Source organism: Ranitomeya imitator, chromosome 5, assembly GCF_032444005.1.
Source record: "Ranitomeya imitator isolate aRanImi1 chromosome 5, aRanImi1.pri, whole genome shotgun sequence".
NCBI classification, from domain to species: domain Eukaryota; kingdom Metazoa; phylum Chordata; class Amphibia; order Anura; family Dendrobatidae; genus Ranitomeya; species Ranitomeya imitator.
Window position 1 is genome coordinate 36,307,852 of NC_091286.1, and position 25,553 is coordinate 36,333,404.

Genomic DNA, 25,553 nt, shown 5'->3' on the forward strand with positions numbered 1-25,553 from the left:
GTAAGTACGCCATCTTTATCGTTCTCAATACGTAAGGTATGCTAGCAGTAGAGGATGTCTTGGCTGAGGGAATATCTGTGGTCTATTTTCCCATGTGTTCAAAAAGAAAAAGTTGAAGTTGATTTTGTGTTGGATTTGCCATGTGTTAATGCCTTAAAAATTTTTTTGCGAATATGAAAAAATATGTACACCTGTCTTTCCCATCATGAGCTGATTGGAGATGCCACCATGACCCAAAAGTGGCAGAGGGCTGCACATTGTGTGGTAGTCATGAATGGTGGTCTTCTCCTGTATAGGAAAGAGCTTACAGTACCATTACAAAATATATGGTGCTACGCCATTTCTGGCGTGCCATATCACCATTAATCAGCGGATTAGATGGGCTGCCGAGAGTCTGATGACTTATCCTGCGATGGACTGTAAGTGGCTCTGCTGTGTATTTTATGTAGAGCCGTCAATGATACTGAAAACTCTTTCTCCTTCACTTATATAGGAAAGAGCTTGCAGTATCACTCACGGCCACTACATACTGTGTGACATGGTGCTACTTCTTCACAGCTGATTAGTTGGGTTCCTAATCTTAAGATTCTCATTCGTCTGATGCTGATGACCTATCCTCAACATTGCTTGGTACGTTGTGTAGATCCATGAATGGTACCGCGAGCGCTCCCCTTCATTTGTATAGAAAAGAGTTTGCAGTACCACTCACGGCCACTACCAAATATACGGCGCTGTGTCATTCATAGCGCACAGTATCACCATCAATCAATTGATCAGTTGGGGTGTCGAAACATAAAGTTCCCAAACTGATCTGATACTGAAGACCTATCCTCCCATGCGCCAAAAGTGGCTTTTGCTCCATATATCATGTGGTGACTGTGAATGGTACTGCAAGTTCTCTCCCCTTCACTTGTATAGGAAACCGTTTGCGGAACCACAATTGACCATGTAGAGGTCTGAAACTTCTGGCGCATTGCATCAGATTGGGCTTCAAAAAATAGGAACCAACATGTCTTTCAGGAATCCCGGTTGGGGTGCTGAGGGATCCCTACCGATCTGATAAATTACCTATCCAAGGGATTGGTCATTATTACTAAAGCCCCGAAAACTCCTTTTAACTAGGTTTTTGAGTCAACTTCATCGGTTTGTGTTTAAATTTTAATTACATTAAAGGACGCAGAATGGTATTGGTGCGCCCGGCACGCCTTTGGTGGACACTGCGGGCAAATATTGGTACTAATAAGTTGGAGAGACGCTTTTGTGCAATCACGATGCCCGCTGGTATCGACCTTTCTCATCTGAGGTTTCATGTATTGTCTAAATAAAATGCGCGCGTTCTTTAGTGTTGGCGATCACTAATCAATCACCGAGAGAAAGAAGAAAAGATGAAACGCACAGAAAATAGAAGTAATTATCCCCCTTTTATATTTCATCCAGTTCTAGCCATACGGGGCCTTTGATGTATTTTATCTGTAATCAGCCATAGTTAACGCTCTTCTTTGATTTCACTTTCTTCCATGCTTCACTTTTGGTGACTGGTTTTGAGCTTTTAGAATAATGCTATTATAATAAAGAGAGGAGGATGTCAGCGACGCGGATTATTCAGATGATCAGGCGCCATTGCTGCAGAATAGCCTGACGTTTACAGAAATTATATCAGGAGGTAAAACACGAGGCGACAGATGATGGTGCCACAATGGAGGAACATCGACGACTAGGGTGCATGACAAAGATAACATTTACGCCCTATCCGGGTGCTCCCTGCTGCATAGCATATGGGATATGCTGATTTCTAGACGTCCGACTGCTGGGATCACCAGTGATGACGGGATTTGGGATCTGGACTCCTGAGAACAGGGTTCTGCAGCCCTGTCCTGAATGGAGGTGCGCATGCTCAGCCTCAGCTCCATTCATTGTCTATGGAGCTACCGTAAATGGTGGAGCGATGTACTTGGCATTTTCTTGTAATCCCGTTGACAATGAATGATACATGATCAGTTGTTAATCACTAAAGGTCTGACCTTTGTGACCCCTTCTAATCCCAAGAACAGAGATCATGAGAATGGAGCAATGGACGGGCATGCTATTGTCTCTATAGGATTGTTCTCAGCTATCTCTGTCAGTCTCATACACTATGGACTCCTGAGCCCTGTTTGATGGATTGGAGAGGGTGGTCAAACCTCTTGTCGATAGATGATAAGTTGTCAATCACTGGGGGTCTGACCATTGGTACTCCCACTATTCCCAAGAACAGGGCTCAGGAGAATGGAGTGGTGGTCGGGCATACCATCATCTCTACATGATGGTTTTCAGCTATCTCCATCAGTCCCATACACTATGGACTCCTGAGCCCTGTTAGATGGTTCGGAGACGGTCCCAGTGGTCATACCTCTTGTGGATAGATGATAAGTTGTCAATCACTGGGGGTCTGACCATTGTTACCCCCACTATTCCCAAGAACTGGGCTCAGGAGAATGTGTTGCTGGTTGGGCATGCCATCATCTCTATGGGATTGTTCTCGACTATCTCCGTCAGTCCCATACACAATGGACTCAAGAGCACTATTCTCCCGATTGGTGAAGGTCCCAGTGGTCAAACCTCCTGTGGATAGATGATAAGTTGTTTTTCTGAACCAATCTCTTTAAAATCTTTTTCTGATCTTAGACATTTACAGCATAGATATCTGATGGAGAATTGGAGAGGCAAGGTGTTTACAGTTTTTCTATAAATTTCTATGAGCATTACAAAAATTGCAGGTACCGGCGGTGGACCGTGGAACATACAACTATCAGGCATCTATGACATACACTCTCGCTATTAACCTTTAATTGGAACCAGAATAACCATTTTAAGGGGTTAGGAGATAACTTACTGATTCATGGGGCCCCATGTACAAGAGGAAGCAGGTGATGGGACTGCGCTACTGAGCATGTGCGACCACCAATGCTGGACACATTAGATGGACATATTTAGAGGGAATGAAGGAGCCACCAGGGGGCACCATAATACGTATGTAAGAGCAATATCTAAACACAGGAACTTTGTGCTAAAGATATTCCAGATCAGATATTCCTGTTATATTGATAAACATATAATGCACTGCCAAACATAATAGGACTTAACTTGTACAGAGAGACTTAATGTTAGGGTATATCAGGGCACCAATAAAGGAACGGGCATCATTTTGTATTCAGAGATGATAAATAATGGGCGATGCCTTGTATTCTCATTTATTGCTTTGTCTTATGTCTGGAGCTGGTTATTTATCAGAATCAATTGTCCTGAAACTGGTACATGTGAAGGTTGCTCGTGACAAGCACTTTAATTTACAGCAGGGGCCATAAGTGGGGGAATCCATCATTGGCTTTTGTGACCGGATCCATATTTTGTGTGAGCTTTTAGTCTCCTTCATTAATTCCAGATGCACAATAATTAACCAGGAAAACTAATGGAAAAATAAGACGTCGTAGTGATAACGATGGCTCGTCTCTACCAAAGTGCGGTTCCTACTTAGTTCAGTAATTGCTTGGCAATTCTGTTTCCGTTATGGGGTACAGTGTTTGTTTCTGTTATGGGGTGCTGTGACTATTTTCTGTTATGGGGCTCTGTGACTATTTTCTGTTATCCGCTGTGGTTGTTTTCCGTTATGGGCGCTGTGGTTGTTTTCTATTATGGGGCGCTGCGGTTGTTTTCTATTATGGGGCGCTGTAGTTGTTTTCTATTATGGGGCGCTGTGGTTGTTTTCCGTTATGGGGCGCTGTGGTTATTTTCCATTATGTGCGCTGTGGTTGTTTTCTATTATGGGGCGCTGTGGTTGTTTTCAGTTATGGGGCGCTGTGGTTTATGGGGTGCTGTGGTTGTTTTCCGTTAATGGGCACTGTCAGGGCCGGACTGGGACTAAAATTCAGCCCTGGCATTCGAAGTTACACTGGCCCAACTGTCACATGGTGACTGTATAATATCTTTGTACCCTTGTAGGCAGGGCCGGTTTTAGGCAAAGTGGGGCCCTAGGCAAAGTGTAAAATGGGGCCCCAAATGCTAACATATTGCACATCACACAAAAGCATTTGGGTTGTATTTACATGCGCTGATCTCAGGCCGCTAAAGGAGTTTGATCGACAATACTGAAGTTGTTCAACGCTTTTTTCCTGGCCTCTTTCCACCAGCTGAGGAATAATGATGGGACAGAACGATCACTAATAGATCACTAACAGATCACCATACAGTATCATGTTATCAGCAGCACATCTACAGTTTACACCGGCGATGTGCTGCTGAGAACAAGGATTTTTGTTCCAGCAAAAACAATCTGAATATGCAGCATTTTACTTGTTTTGTAAAATACACCCCATAGTCCTCCATATATTGTAATGTGCACCACAGTCCTCCATATAGTATAATACACTCCCTATAGTCCTCCAAGTATTAAAATACACTGCTCTGTCCTCCATATAGTATAATACACTACTCATAGTGCTCCATATAGTATAATGCACCGGCAGTCATCCATGTAGTACAATTCACTTCCCATAGTATAATGCACCCCATAGTTCTTCATATAGTATAATGTATTCCCCATAGTCCTCAATACAGTATAATGCAGCCCACATATAGTATAATTTAGCCACCCCAGAGTATAATTTAGCCACCCCAGAGTATAATGCAGCCATCCCATAGAATATAATGCAGCCCCCCTCATAGTTTAATGCAGCCCCCTCATAGAGTATGATGCAATCACCCCTCAAACAATATAAATATAATACAGCCCCCATAGAATATAATGTAGCCCCAAATAGAATATAATACAGCCCACCTCCCCACAGAATATAATGCAGCCCCATCAAAGAGTATGATGCAATCATCCCTGTTATGAACTGGTGATTCAGAAACACAATGGACCTGGTGGTTAAGAGCACACAAAGTGACCTGATAGTTACTAATAACATAGGACGAGCTCTGAGACGTGGGAACTCTGCTGACCCCAATCCCTAATCCTATCACACCACACTAGAGGTAGCCGTGGAGCGCTCCTGACCAGACCTAGGCGCCTCGGGCACAGCCTGAGAAACTAGCTAGCCCTGAAGATAGAAAAATAAGCCTACCTTGCCTCAGAGAAATTCCCCAAAGGAAAAGGCAGCCCCCCACATATAATGACTGTGAGTAAAGATGAAAATACAAACACAGAGATGAAATAGGTTTTAGCAAAGTGAGGCCCGACTTACTGAATAGACCGAGGATAGGAAAGATAGCTTTGCGGTCAGCACAAAAACCTACAAACAACCACGCAGAGAGCGCAAAAAGACCCTCCGTACCGACTAACGGCACGGAGGTGCTCCCTCTGCGTCCCAGAGCTTCCAGCAAGCAAGACAAAAATCAAAATAGCAAGCTGGACAGAAAAAATAGCAAACAAAAGTAACACAAGCAGAACTTAGCTTATGCAGGGCAGACAGGCCACAAGAACGATCCAGGAGAGAGCAAGACCAATACTGGAACATTGACTGGAGGCCAGGAACAAAGAACTAGGTGGAGTTAAATAGAGCAGCACCTAACGACTTAACCTCGTCACCTGAGGAAGGAAACTCAGAAGCCGCAGCCCCACTAACATCCACCAGAGAAAGCTCATGGACAGAACCAGCCGAAGTACCACTCATGACCACAGGAGGGAGCTTGACCACAGAATTCACAACAGTACCCCCCTTCCCCCTTGAGGAGGGGTCACCGAACCCTCACCGGAGCCCCCAGGCCGACCAGGATGAGCCAGATGAAAGGCACGAACCAGATCGGCAGCATGAACATCAGAGGTAAAGACCCAGGAATTATCTTCCTGACCATAACCCTTCCACTTAACCAGGTACTGGAGTTTCCGTCTCGAAATACGAGAATCCAAAATCTTCTCCACTATATACTCCAACTCCCCCTCAACCAAAACCGGGGCAGGAGGATCAACGGATGGAACCACAGGTGCCACGTATCTCCGCAACAATGACCTATGGAATACATTATGGATGGAAAAGGAAGCCGGAAGGGCCAAACGAAAAGACACAGGATTAAGAACCTCAGAAATCCTATACGGACCAATGAAACGAGGCTTAAACTTAGGAGAGGAAACTTTCATAGGAATATAACGAGACGACAACCAAACCAAATCCCCAAGACGAAGTCGGGGACCCACACAGTGCCTGCGGTTAGCGAAACGTTGAGCCTTCTCCTGGGACAATGTCAAATTGTCCACTACATGAGTCCAAATCTGCTGCAACCTATCCACCACAGTATCCACACCAGGACAGTCGGAAGACTCAACCTGCCCTGAAGAGAAACGAGGATGGAAACCAGAATTGCAGAAAAACGGCGAAACCAAAGTAGCCGAGCTGGCCCGATTATTAAGGGCGAACTCAGCCAAAGGCAAAAAGGACACCCAATCATCCTGATCAGCAGAAACAAAACATCTCAGATATGTTTCCAAGGTATGATTGGTTCGTTCAGTTTGGCCATTTGTCTGAGGATGGAAAGCCGAGGAAAAAGACAAATCAATGCCCATCCTAGCACAAAAGGCTCGCCAAAACCTCAAAACAAACTGGGAACCTCTGTCCGAAACGATGTTCTCCGGAATACCATGTAAACGAACCACATGCTGGAAAAACAATGGCACCAAATCAGAGGAGGAAGGCAATTTAGACAAGGGTACCAAATGGACCATCTTAGAGAAGCGATCACAAACCACCCAAATGACCGACATCTTTTGAGAGACAGGGAGATCCGAAATAAAATCCATAGAGTTATGTGTCCAGGGCCTCTTCGGGACCGGCAAGGGCAAAAGCAACCCACTGGCACGAGAACAGCAGGGCTTAGCCCGAGCACAAATCCCACAGGACTGCACAAACAAACGCACATCCCGCGACAGAGACGGCCACCAAAAGGATCTAGCCACCAAATCTCTGGTACCAAAGATTCCAGGATGCCCAGCCAACACCGAACAATGAACCTCAGAGATAACTCTACTCGTCCATTTATCAGGGACAAACAGTTTCTCCGCTGGGCAACGGTCAGGTCTATTAGTCTGAAATTTTTGCAGCACCCGCCGCAAATCAGGGGAGATGGCAGACAAAATTACCCCCTCTTTGAGAATACCCGCCGGCTCAGGCAAACCCGGAGAGTCGGGCACAAAACTCCTAGACAGGGAGTCTGTATACTTGGATGATATTTTGGTCTTCTCGGATGATTGGGAGTCTCACGTGAAGCAGGTCAGAATGGAGTTCCAGGTCCTTCGTGCGAATTCTTTGTTTGTGAAGGGGTCAAAGTGTCTCTTTGGAGTTCAGAAGGTTTCATTTTTGGGTTTCATTTTTTCCCCTTCTACTATCGAGATGGACCCTGTTAAAGTTCAGGCCATTTATGATTGGACTCAGCCGACATCTGTGAAGAGTCTTCAAAAGTTCCTGGGCTTTGCTAATTTTTATCGTCGCTTCATCAGTAATTTTTCTAGTGTTGCTAAACCGTTGACTGATTTGACCAAGAAGGGTGCTGATGTGGTCAATTGGTCTTCTGCGGCTGTGGAAGCTTTTCAGGAGTTGAAGCGTCGTTTTTCTTCTGCCCCTGTGTTGTGCCAGCCAGATGTTTTGCTTCCGTTTCAGGTCGAGGTTGATGCTTCTGAGATTGGAGCAGGGGCTGTTTTGTCGCAAAGAAGTTCTGATGGCTCGGTGATGAAACCATGTGCCTTCTTTTCTAGAAAGTTTTCGCCTGCTGAGCGCAATTATGATGTTGGCAATCGAGAGTTGTTGGCCATGAAGTGGGCATTCGAGGAGTGGCGTCATTGGCTTGAAGGAGCCAAGCATCGCGTGGTGGTCTTGATGGATCACAAGAATTTGACTTATCTCGAGTCTGCCAAACGGTTGAATCCTAGACAGGCTCGTTGGTCGCTATTTTTCTCCCGTTTTGATTTTGTGGTTTCGTACCTTCCAGGCTCTAAGAATGTGAAGGCTGATGCTCTGTCAAGGAGTTTTGTGCCCGACTCTCCGGGTGTTCCTGAGCCGGCGGGTATTCTCAAAGAGGGGGTAATTTTGTCTGCCATCTCCCCTGATTTGCGGCGGGTGCTGCAAAAATTTCAGGCTGATAGACCTGACCGTTGCCCAGCGGAGAAACTGTTTGTCCCTGATAAATGGACTAGTAGAGTTATCTCTGAGGTTCATTGTTCGGTGTTGGCTGGTCATCCTGGAATCTTTGGTACCAGAGATTTGGGGGCTAGATCCTTTTGTTGGCCGTCTTTGTCGCGGGATGTGCGTTCTTTTGTACAGTCCTGTGGGACTTGTGCTCGGGCTAAGCCCTGCTGTTCTCGTGCCAGTGGGTTGCTTTTGCCCTTGCCGGTCCCGAAGAAGCCCTAGACGCATATCTCTATGGATTTTATTTCGGATCTCCCTGTCTCTCAAAAGATGTCGGTCATTTGGGTGGTTTGTGATCGCTTCTCTAAGATGGTCCATTTGGTACCCTTGTCTAAATTGCCTTCCTCCTCTGATTTGGTGCCATTGTTTTTCCAGCATGTGGTTCGTTTACATGGCATTCCGGAGAACATCGTTTCGGACAGAGGTTCCAAATTTGTTTCGAGGTTTTGGCGAGCCTTTTGTGCTAGGATGGGCATTGATGTGTCTTTTTCCTTCTCTTCAGGGCAGGTTGAGTCTTCGGACTGTCCTGGTGTAGATACTGTGGTGGATAGGTTGCAGCAGATTTGGACTCATGTGGTGGACAATTTGACATTGTCCCAGAAGAAGGCTCAACGTTTCGCTAACCGCCGGCGCTGTGTGGGTCCCCGACTTCGTGTTGGGGATTTGGTTTGGTTGTCGTCTCGTTATGTTCCTATGAAGGTTTCCTCTCCTAAGTTTAAGCCTCGTTTCATTGGTCCGTATAAGATTTCTGAGGTTCTCAATCCTGTGTCGTTTCGTTTGACCCTTCCAGCTTCTTTTGCCATCCATAATGTATTCCATAGGTCATTGTTGCGGAGATACGTGGCGCCTGTGGTTCCATCCGTTGATCCTCCTGCCCCGGTGTTGGTTGAGGGGGAGGGGGAGTTGGAGTATGTGGTGGAGAAGATTTTGGATTCTCGTATTTCGAGACGGAAAATCCAGTACCTGGTCAAGTGGAAGGGTTATGGTCAGGAAGATAATTCCTGGGTCTTTGCCTCCGATGTTCATGCTGCCGATCTGGTTCGTGCCTTTCATTTGGCTCGTCCTGGTTGGCCTGGGGGCTCCGGTGAGGGTTCGGGGACCCCTCCTCAAGGGGGGGGTACTGTTGTGAATTCTGTTGTCAAGCTCCCTCCTGTGGTTATGAATGGTACTTCGGCTGGTTCTGTCCATGGGCTTCCTCTGGTGGTTGTGAGTGGAGCTGCGGCTTCTGAGTTTCCTTCCACAGGTGACGAGGTTAATTCGTTAGCTGGCTGCTCTATTTAACTCCACTTAGATCATTGCTCCATGCCATCTGTCAATGTTCCAGTATTGGTCTAGTTCTCTCCTGGATCTTTCTTGTGACCTGTCTTCCAAGCAGAAGCTAAGTTCCTGCTTGTTTTTCTCTGGTTTGCTATTTTTCTGTCCAGCTTGCTATTTTGATTTTTGTCTTGCTTGCTGGAAGCTCTGGGACGCAGAGGGAGCGCCTCCGCACCGTGAGTCGGTGCGGAGGGTCTCTTTGCGCCCTCTGCGTGTTCAGTATGTCGGGCCTCACTTTGCTAAATCTATTTCATCTCTGTGTTTGTAATTTTCATCTTTACTCACAGTCATTATATGTGGGGGGCTGCCTTTTCCTTTGGGGAATTTCTCTGAGGCAAGGTAGGCTTTATTTTTCTATCTCTAGGGCTAGCTAGTTTCTTAGGCTGTGTCGAGTTGCATAGGGAGCGTTAGGAGCAATCCACGGCTATTTCTAGTGTGTGTGATAGGATTAGGGATTGCGGTCAGCAGAGTTCCCACGTCTCAGAGCTCGTCCTATAGTATTAGTAACTATCAGGTCATTCCGTGTGCTCTTAACCACCAGGTCCATTATTGTCCTTACCACCAGGTCATAACAGCCCCCATAGAATATAATGCAGTCCCCCATAGTATATAACACAGCCTCCCCCATAGAATATAATATACCCCCCATAGTATATAACACAGCCTCCCCCATAGAATATAATATACCCCCACAATAGTATATAACACAGCCTCCCCCATAGAATATAATATACCCCCACAATAGTATATAACACAGCCACATAGTATATAACACAGCCTCCCCCATAGAATGTAATATACCCCCCATAGTATATAGCAAAGCCCGCATAGTATATAGCACAACCTGCATAGTATATAGCAAAGCCCACATAGTATATAGCACAACCCACATAGTATATAGCACAACCTGTATAGTATATAGCACAACCAGCATAGCATATAGCAGAACCCGCATAGCAGATAGCACAGCCTACACAGTAGTATGCAGCACAGCCTACACAGTAGTATGCAGCACAGCCTAAACAGTAGTATGCAGCACAGCCCACACAGTAGTATACAGCACAGCCCACACAGTAGTATACAGCACAGCCCACACAGTAGTATACAGCACAGCCCACGTAGCAGTATACAGCACAGCCCACGTAGCAGTATATAGCACAGCCCACGTAGCAGTATACAGCACAGCCCACATAGCAGTATGCAGCACAGCCCACATAGCAGCATACAGCACAGCCCACGTAGTAGTATACAGCACAGCCCACATAGTAGTATATAGCACAACCCACATAGTAGTATACAGCACAGCCCACATAGTACTATATAGCACAGCACACATAGTAGTATATAGAACTGCCCACACAGTAGTATATAGCACAGCCCACATAGTAGTATACAGCACAGCCCACACAGTAGTATATAGCACAGCCCACATAGTAGCATACAGCACAGCCCGCATCTCTCCTTCCCACACAGCGGCCCACTACTGGCACCGGCCCTTCTGGCATTCGCCAGAACTGCCCGATGGCCAGTCTGGCCCTTGGCACTGTGGCTGTTTTCTCATATGGGGGGCTGTGGCTGTTTTCCGTTATGGGGCGCTATGGCTGTTTTCCGTTATGGGGCGCTATGGCTGTTTTCCGTTATGGGGCGCTGTGGCTGTTTTCTGTTATGGAGCTCTATGGCTCTTTTCCGTTATGGGGTGCTGTGGCTGTTTTTTGTTATGGGGCGCTATGGCTGTTTTCCGTTATGGGGCACTGTGGCTGTTTTCCATTATGGGGCGCCGTGGCTGTTTTCCGTTATGGGGCGCTATGGCTGTTTTCCATTATGGGGCGCTGTGGCTGTTTTCCGGTATGGGACGCTGTGGCTGTTTTCTGTTATGGGGCGCTGTGGCTGTTTTCCGTTATGGGGCGCCGTGGCTGTTTTCTGTTATGGAGCGCTATGGCTGTTTTCCGTTATAGGGCACTGTGGCTGTTTTGCGTTATGGAGCGCTATGGCTGTTTTCCGTTATGGAGCGCTATGGCTGTTTTCCGTTATGGGGCGCTATGGCTGTTTTCCGTTATGGGGCGCTGTGGCTGTTTTCTGTTATGGAGCTCTATGGCTCTTTTCCGTTATGGGGCGCTGTGGCTGTTTTCCGTTATGGGGCGCTATGGCTGTTTTCTGTTATGGGGCACTGTGGCTGTTTTCCATTATGGGGCGCTGTGGCTGTTTTCCGTTATGGGGCGCTGTGGCTGTTTTCTGTTATGGGGGGCTGTGGCTGTTTTCTGTTATGGGGCGCTTTGGCTGTTTTCCATGATGAGGCACGGTGGCTGTTTTCCGTTATGGGACGCTGTGGCTGTTTTCCGTTATGGGGCCCTGTGGATGTTTGCCGTTATGGGGAGCTGTGGTTGTTTTCCGTGATTGGGCACTGTGGCTGTTGTCCGTTATGGAGCGCTGTGGCTGTTTTCCGTTTTGGGGCGCTGTGGCTGTTTTCCTTTATGGGGTGCTGTGGCTGTTTTCCGTTATGGGGCGCTGTGGCTGTTTTCCGTTATGGGGCGCTGTGGCTGTTTTCCGTGATAAGGCGCTGTGGCTGTTTTTCATTATGGAGCGCTATGGCTGTTTTCCGTTATGGGGCACTGTGGCTATTTTCTGTTATGGGGCGCTGTGGCTGTTTTCCGTTATGGGGCGCTGTGGCTGTTTTCTGTTATGGAGCACTATGGCTGTTTTCCGTTATAGGGCACTGTGGCTGTTTTGGGTTATGGAGCGCTATGGCTGTTTTCCGTTATGGAGCGCTATGGCTGTTTTCCGTTATGGAGCGCTATGGCTGTTTTCCGTTATGGAGCTCTGTGGCTCTTTTCCGTTATGGGGCGCTGTGGCTGTTTTCCGTTATGGGGCGCTATGGCTGTTTTCCGTTATGGGGGGCTGTGGCTGTTTTCCGTTATGGGGCGCTTTGGCTGTTTTCCATGATGAGGCGCGGTGGCTGTTTTCTGTTATGGGACGCTGTGGCTGTTTTCTATGATGGGGTGCTGTGGCTGTTTTCCATTATGGGGCCCTGTGGATGTTTGCCGTTATGGGGTGCTGTGGTTGTTTTCCGTGATTGGGCACTGTGGCTGTTGTCTGTTATGGAGCGCTGTGGCTGTTTTCCATTTTGGGGCGCTGTGGCTGTTTTCCGTTATGGGGCGCTATGGCTGTTTTCCGTTATGGGGCGCTATGGCTGTTTTCTGTTATGGGGCGCTGTGGCTGTTTTCCGTTATGGTGCGCTGTGGCTATTTTCCGTTATGGGGCGCTATGGCTGTTTTCCGTTGTGGGGCGCTATGGCTGTTTTCCGTTATGGAGCGCTGTGGCTGTTTTCCGGTATGGGATGCTGTGGCTGTTTTCTGTTATGGGGCGCTGTGGCTGTTTTCTGTTATGGGGCGCTATGCCTGTTTTCCGTTATGGGGCGCTATGGCTGTTTTCCGTTATGGGGCGCTGTGGCGGTTTTCCTGTTATGGGGCGCTGTGGCTGTTTTCCTGTTATGGGGCGCTGTGGCTGTTTTCCGGAATGGGGCGCCGTGGCTGTTTTCCGTTATGGGGCGCTGTGGCTGTTTTCCGCTATGTGGCCCTGTGGCTGTTTTCCTGTTATGGGGCGCTATGGCTGTTTTCCGCTATGTGGCCCTGTGGCTGCTTTCTGTTATGTAGCGCTGTGGTTGTTTTCTACTTTGTAGTTTACTTTTGATAGGAAGTTACTATTATGTCATAATAGGTAATATCTAGCAGAATATTCATACATATGTAAATGTGCCAATTTATAATACTTCAATACACACAGCATTGTAATTGCACATATGTATGATATTGCCATTTTTAAAATGATATTATTATTATTGCACTTTGATATTATCGTTGTTACTTTTATATGGTATTTATTGTGACTTTGTAACGTGTCTTGTTTTGTGCAGTTTTGGTGCCGTTCTGCAATTTGATCTAATACCTTAATGCAGCCCTGGTAACACATTGCAGATAGCCGCGGTGGCTGACACTCCGGAGACCTTGCAGTGTGTGGGTGTCGCTTCTGAACATGTTTGCTGATTATGTCTTTTCTTGTACTAAACGCTTTCACCCCTGACTTTTTAGCGCTATGAAAACTGCTGTAAAGCCTCTCTCATTATCCATTCAATAGGCCCGCATGGGAGCACAGTTTAGTACACTAATAAGCGATTAACTATGTAGGCCACCGTATGCCTAAATGGCATACTAATGCAAAATGTGGTTATTTTTGCACCAAGCGAGCAGAAAGTGTCCTGCGTGACGTTGTTTGGGTTGTTGTTGTGCTTTTTTTCCCCTATATTTTATGTTATTGATGTTATTGAAGGGTTCGGTTTTTCTAAATGGCGATGTTGGGTTTGATCCAATTAAAGATGTCAAGATTAAGAAACTCACATCTGAAAGGTCATTGGGACATAAGTGAAAACAATATAGTGTAGTTGTGGTGTTTCACTAGTCTTAGCGGCAAACAACTAATTAATGGTGGTTCAGGTGTAGACCCCCATCAATCTGATATGGATTACCTATTTGAAAGATGGGTAATCAATATCTAAGACTTTAACAACCACTTTATTTCCAAGCATTGTGACAGTTCTTTATAGAATAGCATATTTTTTAAAAAATTTTTGTTCCCCCATAAATCAATAGTACGCATAGAATCCTAGAATGTTAGAGTCGAAAGGAACCTCCAGGGTCATCGTGTCCAAACCCCTGCTCAATGCAGGCTTGTGAAAATAAGAAACTTTGTAATATCGCTTATTAGAGAAATCTGCTTCTTTCTCCTCCTAGACGATCAATCATTCTCAATTCATTGGTAAAATCTATTTTCAGTGAATACAGAGCTTTTAAATTACTGAGATAAGAGATGACAGTTGGTGCTCATAACGCTCTATGGAGGTGGAGGAAGGAGGAGCTGTAGGCAGATACAAACATTCTGCTGCAAGTTCTCCTGAAATCACAGTTACACATTGACACTGTGGATATCTGTGAATAATGGTTTCACCACTTAATACAGAGTTTACAGAGAGATAGTTTACAAAGTTTCAAATAAAGTTTCTTATTTTCATGTGTACTATTAATTTATGGAAATACATACAGTATGCATATACAGCGCTGTGAAAAAGTGTTTGCCCCCTTCCTGATTTCTATTTCTTTTGCAGGTTTGTAACACTTAAATGTTTCAGATCACCAAACAAATGTAAATAGTAGACAAAGATAACACAAGTAATCACAAAATGCAGTTCTTAAATGAAGGTCTTTATTATTAAGGGAAAAAGAAATCCAAACCTACAGGGTCCTGTATGGCAAAGTTACAGTTATTATTTAAATAACAATTGAAACATTTGATAACTATTGACACTTGTTAATATTAAACCCTCTGTGCATTTATTTGCTTGGCTTTATCAAACTTTTTAAGGTGCTGTCCACATGAGAATTTGCGGAATAATCTGCACTGAATCCATGGCAAAAAGCTGCATTAGTTATATTCAGATTTGTCTCTGATTCTGCTGCAGATTTTACCCTCTGCATTGCAAATAACCAAATCTGTCCTAAAAAAAAATCATCATTAATTCACATGCTCTTGATTTAGGATTCTGTGAATCTATTTACATACGGTAGAGTGTCATGCACATTACTGCTACTTTAGAATAGGTTAGGGACAGTATGAGGGCAGGTGGGGACGACAGTAGATTGACTCATCCGAGACAATCGGACCGATCATGCTAATCACACGCTGATCAGAGTTTGATCAGAGTGTCAGGACAATGTGATCTAATTCTCTTGGATGAGAAGATGGAGAAAAAATGTCTTCATCTTCTCAATTCTGTCAGTAGCGGAAATTGAACTGCACTCAGATGTCATCTGTCGAGTGCAGTCCAATGGTTTCTGTAAGATATGGGAAAATGATATCTAACTGATATCATTTTCATATCTGATGGAATTCCCCATCAGATACAGTTTGTCCCATTAAAACTTGCTCCAAACTCCGTCCCCACCTTTGGCATTCCCCCCAGGCCAAAAGGGAAGTCAAATACACATCAAACAGTGGAACCTCATTATCTACCCAAGGCACTTCCTTTGACAGGGCAGACCAATGGCTTTTTTTTTAATTAGCTCAAGCAAATAGGCCTTTGAATATCTCCTCAGGGGGGCCAAAAGGCATAGACCCTGTGTCTCCCAGCACCAAGTCCACAAATTATCACAGGGGTGTGAACTCTTGTGCAGTTACCAGCCTACTGGCTTCCTTTGTTGGACTCGGGCTGACACGCAGACGTATCGGCACCGCAGATCCCCGGCTCAACAGCACAAGGCTCTGAGATATTGAATCTAGAAAATGTCATATAATAAAAGAATGCAATATCTCTGAACCTAGAGGAGCACATAATTGGAATCTGCATTCCATTCCCCACAAAATCATACCATGCAGCCACCTTTAGAACTCGGTGTTATTGAGTGATAAAGCATAGCTACCAGAAATTAAATACAGTAGCCATATTTGGTCTCCATGCACAGATAAAATCCAGCAGAACCCAGTGGTGCCACCGCCGTCCCATTTAGAGTTTTGGCTGGAAAGTTATGGGCATCCATGGTTCTGGCCAGAAAACCATGCTCTCAGATATGGGAGGAGAGAGGCTGCACAGCCCAGAGGTTGGTGCAGTATGTGGGAGGGAGCAGTCTAGGGGATAATAGGCAGCTCCTGATTTTGGACTGAGTTTTTCTACTGGCAAGAGGCCCATTAGCTGATGCGTCCAGAGAATTACGTAACAAAGATTTGGATGTATGATTCATCTGCGCCTCCCTGTGGTCACATGCTACATAACACAGTAATTGTAATCTATCTGTATCCTACCCTTGTACTACACTCTTGACTATATATACTTGTATATTGTTCATATATATATATATATATATATATATATATATAGACTGTGTGTATATATATATATATATATATATATATACACACAGTCTATATATATATATATATATATATATATATATATATACTATATTTACTATATTTACACATACCTATATCTTTCTAGTGTGCCTTTCAGCGATTAAATATAAAATTAATCTTGGGCTGCTCTTTTATCTTGATTCACAAATCCCCACATCTGCACGCTCGGTTGGTTATTATACTCTACCCGGGGTTGGTTTCTGACCTAATATAAGCCAGTTGTCGGACGGGGTTATATCTAAGGAGGAACTGGTGGCAGCATACTGTACTGTGTTAGTGAGGAACTTTGACAGTGATGGCCGGGAGGTTTGTATATATGTCCCCAACCTGGACTGGTGATATATATTGCCCCTAACTGGGAGCGCCCCAATAACTCGTACCTATAAAGGAAGCCTTTCCGGTGACTATTTGCCCTCAGTGCAATTCCCTGACTGACCTGATGTAAGTGGTAGCGCCAGAAAGCCGATCCCTGCTGGATCATTCTCTCCCCTCCACAGAGGTAAGTGAAGTCGATACACCCCTTCCCATGTACGATTTGTCACAGTTTCCATGGACTCCTTGACTTGTATGGCTTATCTGAATATCGGATCAACTTGGGCATGCAGCGATTTTATCTCGGACATGTATACAGCCCCATAGAACAACATTGGTCTGAGTGTGAATCGATGTTTTGTGTCGGATCGTAGTCAGACTGAAAATACGTTCCTGCCCTTATAGAATTCTAACCAATGTAGACAATCTGGCAGGTACTCCAGCAGTGGTCCTAGTGTGGGCAAGTGCTGGAGCTTTCCTCACTAAATCCATTCTAAGAATTCCCCCTTGTTCTTGATTAATTCCTCCATTGTTCTGCATGGGCAGTGAAATCTTGCACATACACTATGCATTCCCTACCTTCCTGTAGTTCTGGAACTATTCCCATTGCTATGAGAGCGCAGTGCATGCGTCATGTTGGCGCATGCGCAAGAGCTCGGTACCTGTCAGATCTGTGGAGCCATAAAGAAGGACCAAGGGGAACTCATTAGATAGGGTTTAGGGAAAAGAACTGGGGCACTTGCCAGAATTAGAAATGCCCTTGAGCACTTGTTAAATTATCAGCATAATTGATTAAAATTGATTTTTTTTTGTGATGCTACGTCTGCCTGCATTCACACTGGTAGGATTGTACATGGCCTCTATCTGATACTTGTAGAATCCATCTGACGGATATTTGACATCTTGAACAAAAAAGCAGCAGAAATGATAGAGGCAAATACTTTTTTTTATAGAATATCCAAATGATTAGTCTTCCGTGCCCCTCGCTTCGTTCCTCTGAGTAACACTTCTCAGACTAATACAAGTCTGCAGCAGCCATTGTAACTTTACTCGGATAAAATACTCAAGAGGATCAAGTTCACATCACTTCAAATCCAATCCATTTTGTTATCGGCTATTCCATACCCCCCTGGGCTGGCACGGTGCTCAAGTCCTTTATGTCAGAAAATAACAGGAGTCACTGTCATTTTCCAGTGTCTCTCTCACAATGCAGTCAAGTCACAGTCAGACAATGGGCATGGTTCACCATATTGTCCAAGCGTCTACGGCTAAAGTCCTCAAGGCTGCTCCAACTACACGAACATTTCCCAAATATCCATGCATGACCTGCAAAGTGACTTTATGGGTGAAAAGGGCAGCACGGTGGCGTAGTGGTTAGCACTGCAGCCTTGCAGCGCTGGGGTCCTGGGTTCTAATCCCACCCAGGACAACATCTGCAAAGAGTTTGTATGTTCTCTCCGTGTTTGCGTGGGTTTCCTCTGGGCACTCCGGTTTCCTCCCACATTCCAAAGACATACTGATAGGGATTCTAGAATGTGAGCCCCAATGTGTGCAAAACTGTAAAGCGCTGCGGAATATGTTAGCGCTATATAAAAATAAAGATTATTATTATTATTATTAAAAGGACACTCATTCTACTAATGTGGACCAGTCAGGGCAATAATTACAGAGACCATGTTGGAAATATTCTGGAGAATTATATATAGTGTTAGGGTATGTTTCCACGTTCAGGAAACGCTGCGTGTTTGACGCTGCATAGAGACGCAGCATAAAGCACGCAGCGTCCAGATGTTACAGCATAGTGGAGGGGATTTAATGAAATCCCGTCTCCACTATGTGTGGTAACACGCACGCGGCGGCCCTGCGACTCCGGACACGCGGCGCGTATTTTTAGATCGCAGCATGTCCGTTTACCTTGCGGCGACGCTGCGCCGCCGCAAGGTATAACACAGGGCCCTATGTGTGGGGTGCGATGATACTGGATGTGTGCTATGAACACATCCGGCATCATCGTGTCCCCAGAAGGGGGCGGAGCTTTGGGCGGAGCGATTTTGCAGCTCCGTCCAAACTGCCGGCCATCCTGAACGTGGACACGTACCCTTAGGCTGTAACTGGACCCACAGTGGTAGTCGTGTGAGTGGGCCGCCTTTTCCACGCCGAGGAATTGAGTTATGGGTGTGCATGTGCGACATTACTTCAGATTCTGATACTTCCACCATCCTTTCTGATACACTCGGTGCAGTATCGTTCCCTTTAACCCTTTCAATCAGGAAGCCAAACCAGCTTTTACAAACGGTGTTCTTTTTATGCAAGGCCAAACTGATGAACAGGGAGGAACAGGTTATTTTTTTCCCATCGCCTTCCATACAATACACCACTTCCTTCTGCAAATTTACAGATAGCATCACCCGGCAACAGGTACATAAAAGGAATAAGGGTACGCTTGGAATGTCTGCATATTACTGGGTGTAGGGTCATACGGGTCCAGGTGTGTCGCTGTGACCCTCTTACTCTGTTCTTTGCTTACTCTAGTCCCAGGGGCCACTCGTAGAGTCATTGCTCCATATATCAGTACCCAGAGCAGGGCGCTATCTTTTCCAAAGATCCCCTTCTTGTTGGACAGTACACTTCCCGAACTTTTAAGCCTTTTCCTTGTAGGGGGCTTCCCACTCGCCTGCGATGTCCTGCTGCCTCTGTAAGTAGTCGCTCTTCATGCTGAGCCTTGTATATTCCACCAGTGGTCCACCTGTGCTGTCCAATTCACCTCCTCTCTAAGGCCATGGTCACATTCAGTATTTGGTCAGGATTTTACATCAGTATTTGTAAGTCAAAATCAAGAGTGTGTGAAAAATCCAAAAATGGTGACGTGTTTCTATTATACTTTTCCTCTGATTGTTCCACTCCTGGTTTTTGTAAGAAAAATGTGCAACAATGCAGGGGAGCACATGCAATATATATAAAATTAAAATATTTACATATTTGAATACAAGGGGACAAAATACATACCTACCTGATATAGAATCATACATACTATGTTAAATATTTAATGTCATTGTATATGGTTCAGGGATATAGCAGATTAGAAACTGCAGCTATGATCAATGTACAGTGATTTTGAATAGTTACAGTGTAGTAAAATGAAAATATAGGCTGTACTCATTGAAATAGTGTAATCAGAAGTCACCAGGTTGTGTGGCGCCCACCCCGACGCACGTTTCGGCATTGATCTTCGTCAGGGTATATTATTTAGGATGGTATACATGAAGATTAACCCTATTTCCGGCCATGGTATGTTTTATATCCTCCAGGCTCCCTCCAGCTTTTTCCCTCTGCCCCCTCCATAGACTTCTATACGCAGCAGGTATAAATTGATCCTTCACTAAAGACAGATCTGTAGACAGATTTGAGCAGTTTTTGAGCAGGAATGATGATTGAGTGTATCAAGTGATTGATATGTGGGAAAAGAATTATGTATATAAAAAATGAAATGTGTATTATTTAGTCTTTAATATTTTTTCTTGCTTTATCTCTGACATTTTTCATAGCATATCACCCCATCACTCTTTGCTATATACCAGGATTAGGTAGCATTACTGGACACAACTCCAGCAGATTTTGCTAGCTGTGTCTGTGCTGGAGTTTTTCTGTGTTATAATGAGAAAAATTAAGTGGCCGCTAGATTTAAGGACTGTGAACGGAGTTTTCATTAGACTCATTGAGACAAATGTCTTCGGTGTTAATAATTTTCAATTGTCCTTATCCGGTAGTTGCCAGTGACCTCTCTCTCAGCAAGGACGTCCTTCACCAGAGATGGTACATGAGTGAGTTATAGTAATGAGCCTAATAATGGAGGACACACAACCCATTCTTCATTGTCACAGTCATAAAGTAATGGTAGATTAGCCATACGCAACGTGTGAAGCGCAATCAATTCTCAGGAGCAGAACTCTGCTCTCAGGGTTATCACAGGCTTCATCACACTTGATAAATCTCAAAGCCCTTAGATGACGCTGTAAATTCTGGATCAAACAGATGTTCATTTTTAGAGATTACGGTCAATAGGTCCGTCTGGCTGCAGGAGCACTCATGGGTTTGTGGCTCGTCCCGCCGGGCACCAATGTCAATTCCTGGAAATTACGTAATATCACATAGAAGTCATATACCATGTAGGATTTCTGGTATAATTAGATATAATTATCAATCAATGTAATCTTTTCAGTGGATTCTGGTATCTCTGGGTCCTGCATACTGGTAGGTTACCGTACTTATGCTGACCATTGCCATGTCCATATGTGTTCTCTTACATCATTGCTATAGTATAGACCATGACTGGCAAAAAGGTGATTTACAAAAAAAGATCAAAATCCGAATTGATGACATAGACAGGCGTAAATCAAAGTTGCTAGGCAGATTTTTTGATCAGCCACAATTTTCGCCATCCAGGCGCGCCCCCCCCACTTCCTGCCGCTCTGCTCATAAGCACGCTCAGTTCCCTAGCCCTCCTCACACACCACCACCGCAGACACCGGTATCTTCATAGTCAAAGGTAATTTTGCTGGTCTTTTTCCTTTCATCCCCGTACATACCCCCCCACCTGGGTCCTTTTACTCTTCTTTATACCATCTGTATACCATCTTAACCCAGTGGCCCTTTTTCCCATAGCCCCGATCGGGACTCCTGCACCCACCCAGTGACCTATGTCCTCCGCTCCTACAATTCTAAGGTTAGTTGTCTGCCATTTAAGTCATTCCTTCCACCACCTGGTTAGTTCATTTTGTCCATATTTCAGATTACACCAGTATACCATTTTGTGCTCCCATTTTTCTATGGTTATTTGTGCTCCCATTTTTCTATGGTTATTTGTCCACCATTTAGAGATTCCACCACCTAGGTAGTTCATTTTTGTACTCATATAGCAACAGACCAGGGCATCTTGCCTGTGCATCTTGCCATTTAGTACTCGCTATTGTTATGCATTGTAATTTGTTTTTATTTAATCAAAACTCTGTTTTCCTTACGTCAATGTTGTTATTAGGCTTGCCACCCCAGCAGTCTTCTGTTTTTCAGATATTTCACGCTCCACCGTTATCCCAGCATCATATTGCAAACCTGAGGACGTATACCGGTTTATTCTTATAATCCTCACTTTGTCGCCTCGTCCTAGTCTTTCCTTGGCGACTAGACATATGTAGCATATCCAGAGGGATTTTGTTCCTGTCTATTCGTTTGTGTTGTATATAATTATTGTCTGTATATAATTTTGTAAATAGTTTATGTTCATATTTGGTGATACCCTGTACCCTTTGTTTGTTTTTATAAGGTTTGAGAAAGACCCTGTGGGTCGAAACGTTACCTACCTTGAAACACTGCGGTGCTACCTTTTAAGTTTGGTGTTTGTAAATAAAGAAAACCACAATTTTTTGAGACAAAAATCCAACCTCCGATAATCTTTATTGAGTGCGACTGTTGTTGTATGAACATTATCTGGAGCAACCCTCCATGTTCAGTCTGCACCACCCATAGCGAGAGTGCACGTCTTGTTCTACTATACCTGTGGTGTTTGGTCAGGGTGACCGACGCTGCTGTGGGGTCTGCTGGGGTGATGGAATGGCAGCTGGATGGTATACCTTCCCACAGGTGAAGTATGTCCCCAGGGCTTCCCAGTAAGATGGATGGTAATGGTGTGAGGTACAGGCAATATCGAGGACACAAGGTTGCAGTCTCTTTACCTCTTTACTGTAGACTTCAGGATCCTCAATCCAGAGCACGTTTAACAGGGCTATCTGAGACCGGCCGGCGAAGTTTCCTTCGCAGATGGAAATCGTTGCCTACCACTAGCGCCTGTGTGTTGTAGTCCTACCCTGCTGAGCATTCGGAATAGTCCTCACAACTGCTGCTCTCGTTCGTAGTTCTCTACAGCTCTCTCTCTCTCTTTAGTTCCAGATGTTGCTAGTTTCTCGTCCCCCAGTATGTTTTGGCTAGGACGCACCCGTATGACGGGAAGGCCTGGAGGTCTTCCGGGACCCTAGAGACGCCCCTCTCCCACTGTTGCCCCCTATGTCTTCTTAGGAAATTTAAGGTAGACATCCAACCTATAATTAACTGTCCTGCGGAGTTTGAAGTAAGGCCTAGAGTCAGTTACTACCGCGGTGTTCCGTCCACCGGCTACGCGCCTCAGTAGGATGTTGCCTCAGTCTCACGGCATGACTCCTACTGGCTCTCCTTTGTGCTTGATCTCGTTTACACTGTTCCACAATATCCTTCCCTTTGTGTCTCTTTCTTAGGATACCGCCGCAAGGAAGTGCAGGCGCGGTTCCGTTACGTTCTGTTCGCTAGGCACCTGCCAGGTTCCCACGCCTGACAGGGACCCCCCTGTGTCTTCTCCCTGCAACACCCCCTGCCACGGGATGTTGCCTGAATCCAACCCAGTCAGCTTCTGACTAACTTCCTCCCCAACCCCTAGTTTTACCAGTGTGAGGAGTGGCCCAATAAATAAAGCCTTTTGCTCCTCCTAGTGGCCGGAGTGTGAAGTGTAAAGTGTTCTGGTGATACCTGGTCAGGAGAACTCCTTTAGTGCCATCAGACGTACCATCACTCTCCTTAGTGGCAGAGTGTCATACTGCAACAACCAGATCTCTGGGGCGCTGCACATGCAATCCCAATACCCACCCTTGCAGCCCAATACCTACTCATGTACACCCAATACCTTCCCATGATTACTCAGTACACACCCATGCACATCCAATACTTGTCCATGCATACCCAATACCCACCCATGCACACCAATGCACACACTCAATACCCAAATGCAATATCCACTCATGTACACCCAATACCCCATGCAAACCAAATACCTGCTCATGCACACCCAATACCCCTATTCAAATCAAATACCAGCTCATGTACATCCAATACCCCCATGCAAACCAAATACCCAACCATGCATACCCAATACCCACCCATGCACACCCAATACCTCGCCATTCAAACCAAATACCCCCCATGCAAAAGCAATAAGCACTCATGTACACCCAATACCCCCATGCAAACCAAATACCCACCCATGCACACCAATACCGCCCATTCAAACCAAATACCTGCCAATGCACACCCAATACCCCCATGCAAAAGCAATAAGCACTCATGTACACCCAATACCCCCCATGCAAACCAAATACCCGCCCATTCAAACCCAATACCCTCATGCACACCCAATACCCCCCATGGATAACCAATACTCGCTCATGGATATTCAATCACACACAGTTTCCTCCTTAAAATAGCACAATGAGCAGAACAGCTTTCGGTAAACTTTGTGGGGCAGCCAGGCATTGACTGAAATCCAAGATTGTTTCGTTTGTCCGGACAGCTAATAATTATGTTTTTTCAAGGGACTAAGATGCCTTTGGGCCTCCTTAGACACCATTATATCTAACGGTGTCTAAAAAGTGATGTTTATTGCCCAAATGGCGTGGCGATGTTTCGGATGCAATCCTTTCTCAAGCCCTTGAGAAAGGATTGTATCAGAAAAGTCGCCACGCTATTTGGGCAATAAACATCATTTTATTTTCTGGAAGCCTGCTGTGCCGTTTCTTTTTTTTCTACTATTGCAAGGAGCCTTCTGAGATCGCTGGCTGGGGATGCGTGCACTTTGTTAAGGTACTGTGTTTGGTGTTGTTCCTATATATATATATATATATATATATATATATATATATATATATATATATATATATATATATATATATATACACACACATATATACACAGTATATAAAAGACCAAGGGTTCTATTAAGGGTTCTATTCCTCATTTGTCAGAATTTTATTAAATCACTTTTTCTCGTTTTGTTATCATTGACATTTTTTTATGGCAAACTCTTTAAAATGCTGTTCTGACAACTTTTTAGCATGAAAACTTATGTCTCAAAATTTGTGAAAAAAAAACCCCACATCAACTTCAAAGTGGACAGGTGGACACTCACACTGCAGTACATTTACACAAATAAAATTGTGCAACTTTTTTTTTTTTTTTTTAAATCGAGGTATCAACTAAAAACATCTGGAAACTTACAACCCAACCCACAAGGGTGAATGTAGAAAAAAACACCCAAAAAAAACAAAACAACAAGGGGCGAACATATATAAAATAGATTTTAAAAAGAAGAGAAAATCACAATTGAAAGACACCAAAAAGCAGATAAAAAGAAAGGCGCAAATGCATTAACGGATCGGGCGCTGACTGCCTTATCCCAGCACTTTAGTTGTTGCAAAACTACAATTCCCAGCATGCCTTGACGGCCTGCGGACCCCCGTTCAGTGTCTTCTCGCTATGATTTAATTATAGGCGGTGGACCTTTTCTTTATTATATGAGGCCCCTAGAGCTTCACGCTGCACCTCTGCCCCATAAATCCATCATTTCTGGCCCATGTAAGAGCAGATAAGGGATTTTCTTTTTAAGAATTCCATCTAACGCCATTGGTGCCGCAATGTGCAGTCGTCTGTGCGAGTGAATGAGCAGAGCTGTACGGAGGGTGATCTGATATTCTACATGCAGGATGATTTTCATACTAGATGGGAATACACAAGGTCAAATCAATTGAATCCAAATCGTGCATTTACAGCGCGCGACATTTCCAGGAAGGGGAAACGCACCATAAATAAAATGTGCCACATCGAAGATGTAAAGTCCTGGACGAGATTACGGAGGAGTAACCATGCTTCATATTCTCCCTGCCGTCCATGTGCTGGATGTATATACTGCATACAGGCGATGCACGCTTTACGGAAATCAATGTATCACGCTGCGGCTTCTTC

At 44.9% G+C, this 25,553-nt stretch overlaps 2 protein-coding genes across 3 annotated transcripts in view; one reads left to right on the forward strand and one right to left on the reverse strand.

Moving 5' to 3' along the window:
* KCNH1 (potassium voltage-gated channel subfamily H member 1) overlaps nucleotides 1–25,553 on the forward strand; it is a 331,289-nt gene that overhangs the window by 80,173 nt on the left and 225,563 nt on the right. The gene's annotated exons all lie outside the window — the stretch shown is intronic.
* LOC138680728 (uncharacterized) overlaps nucleotides 20,712–25,553 on the reverse strand; it is a 43,666-nt gene continuing 38,824 nt past the window's right edge. Inside the window, exons 7-8 of the mRNA XM_069768008.1 lie at nucleotides 25,134–25,306; nucleotides 20,712–20,863 (exon numbers count right to left, since the gene is read on the reverse strand). Coding sequence (XP_069624109.1) covers nucleotides 20,712–20,863; nucleotides 25,134–25,306 — 325 coding nt within the window. The remainder of the gene's footprint in view (nucleotides 20,864–25,133; nucleotides 25,307–25,553) is intronic.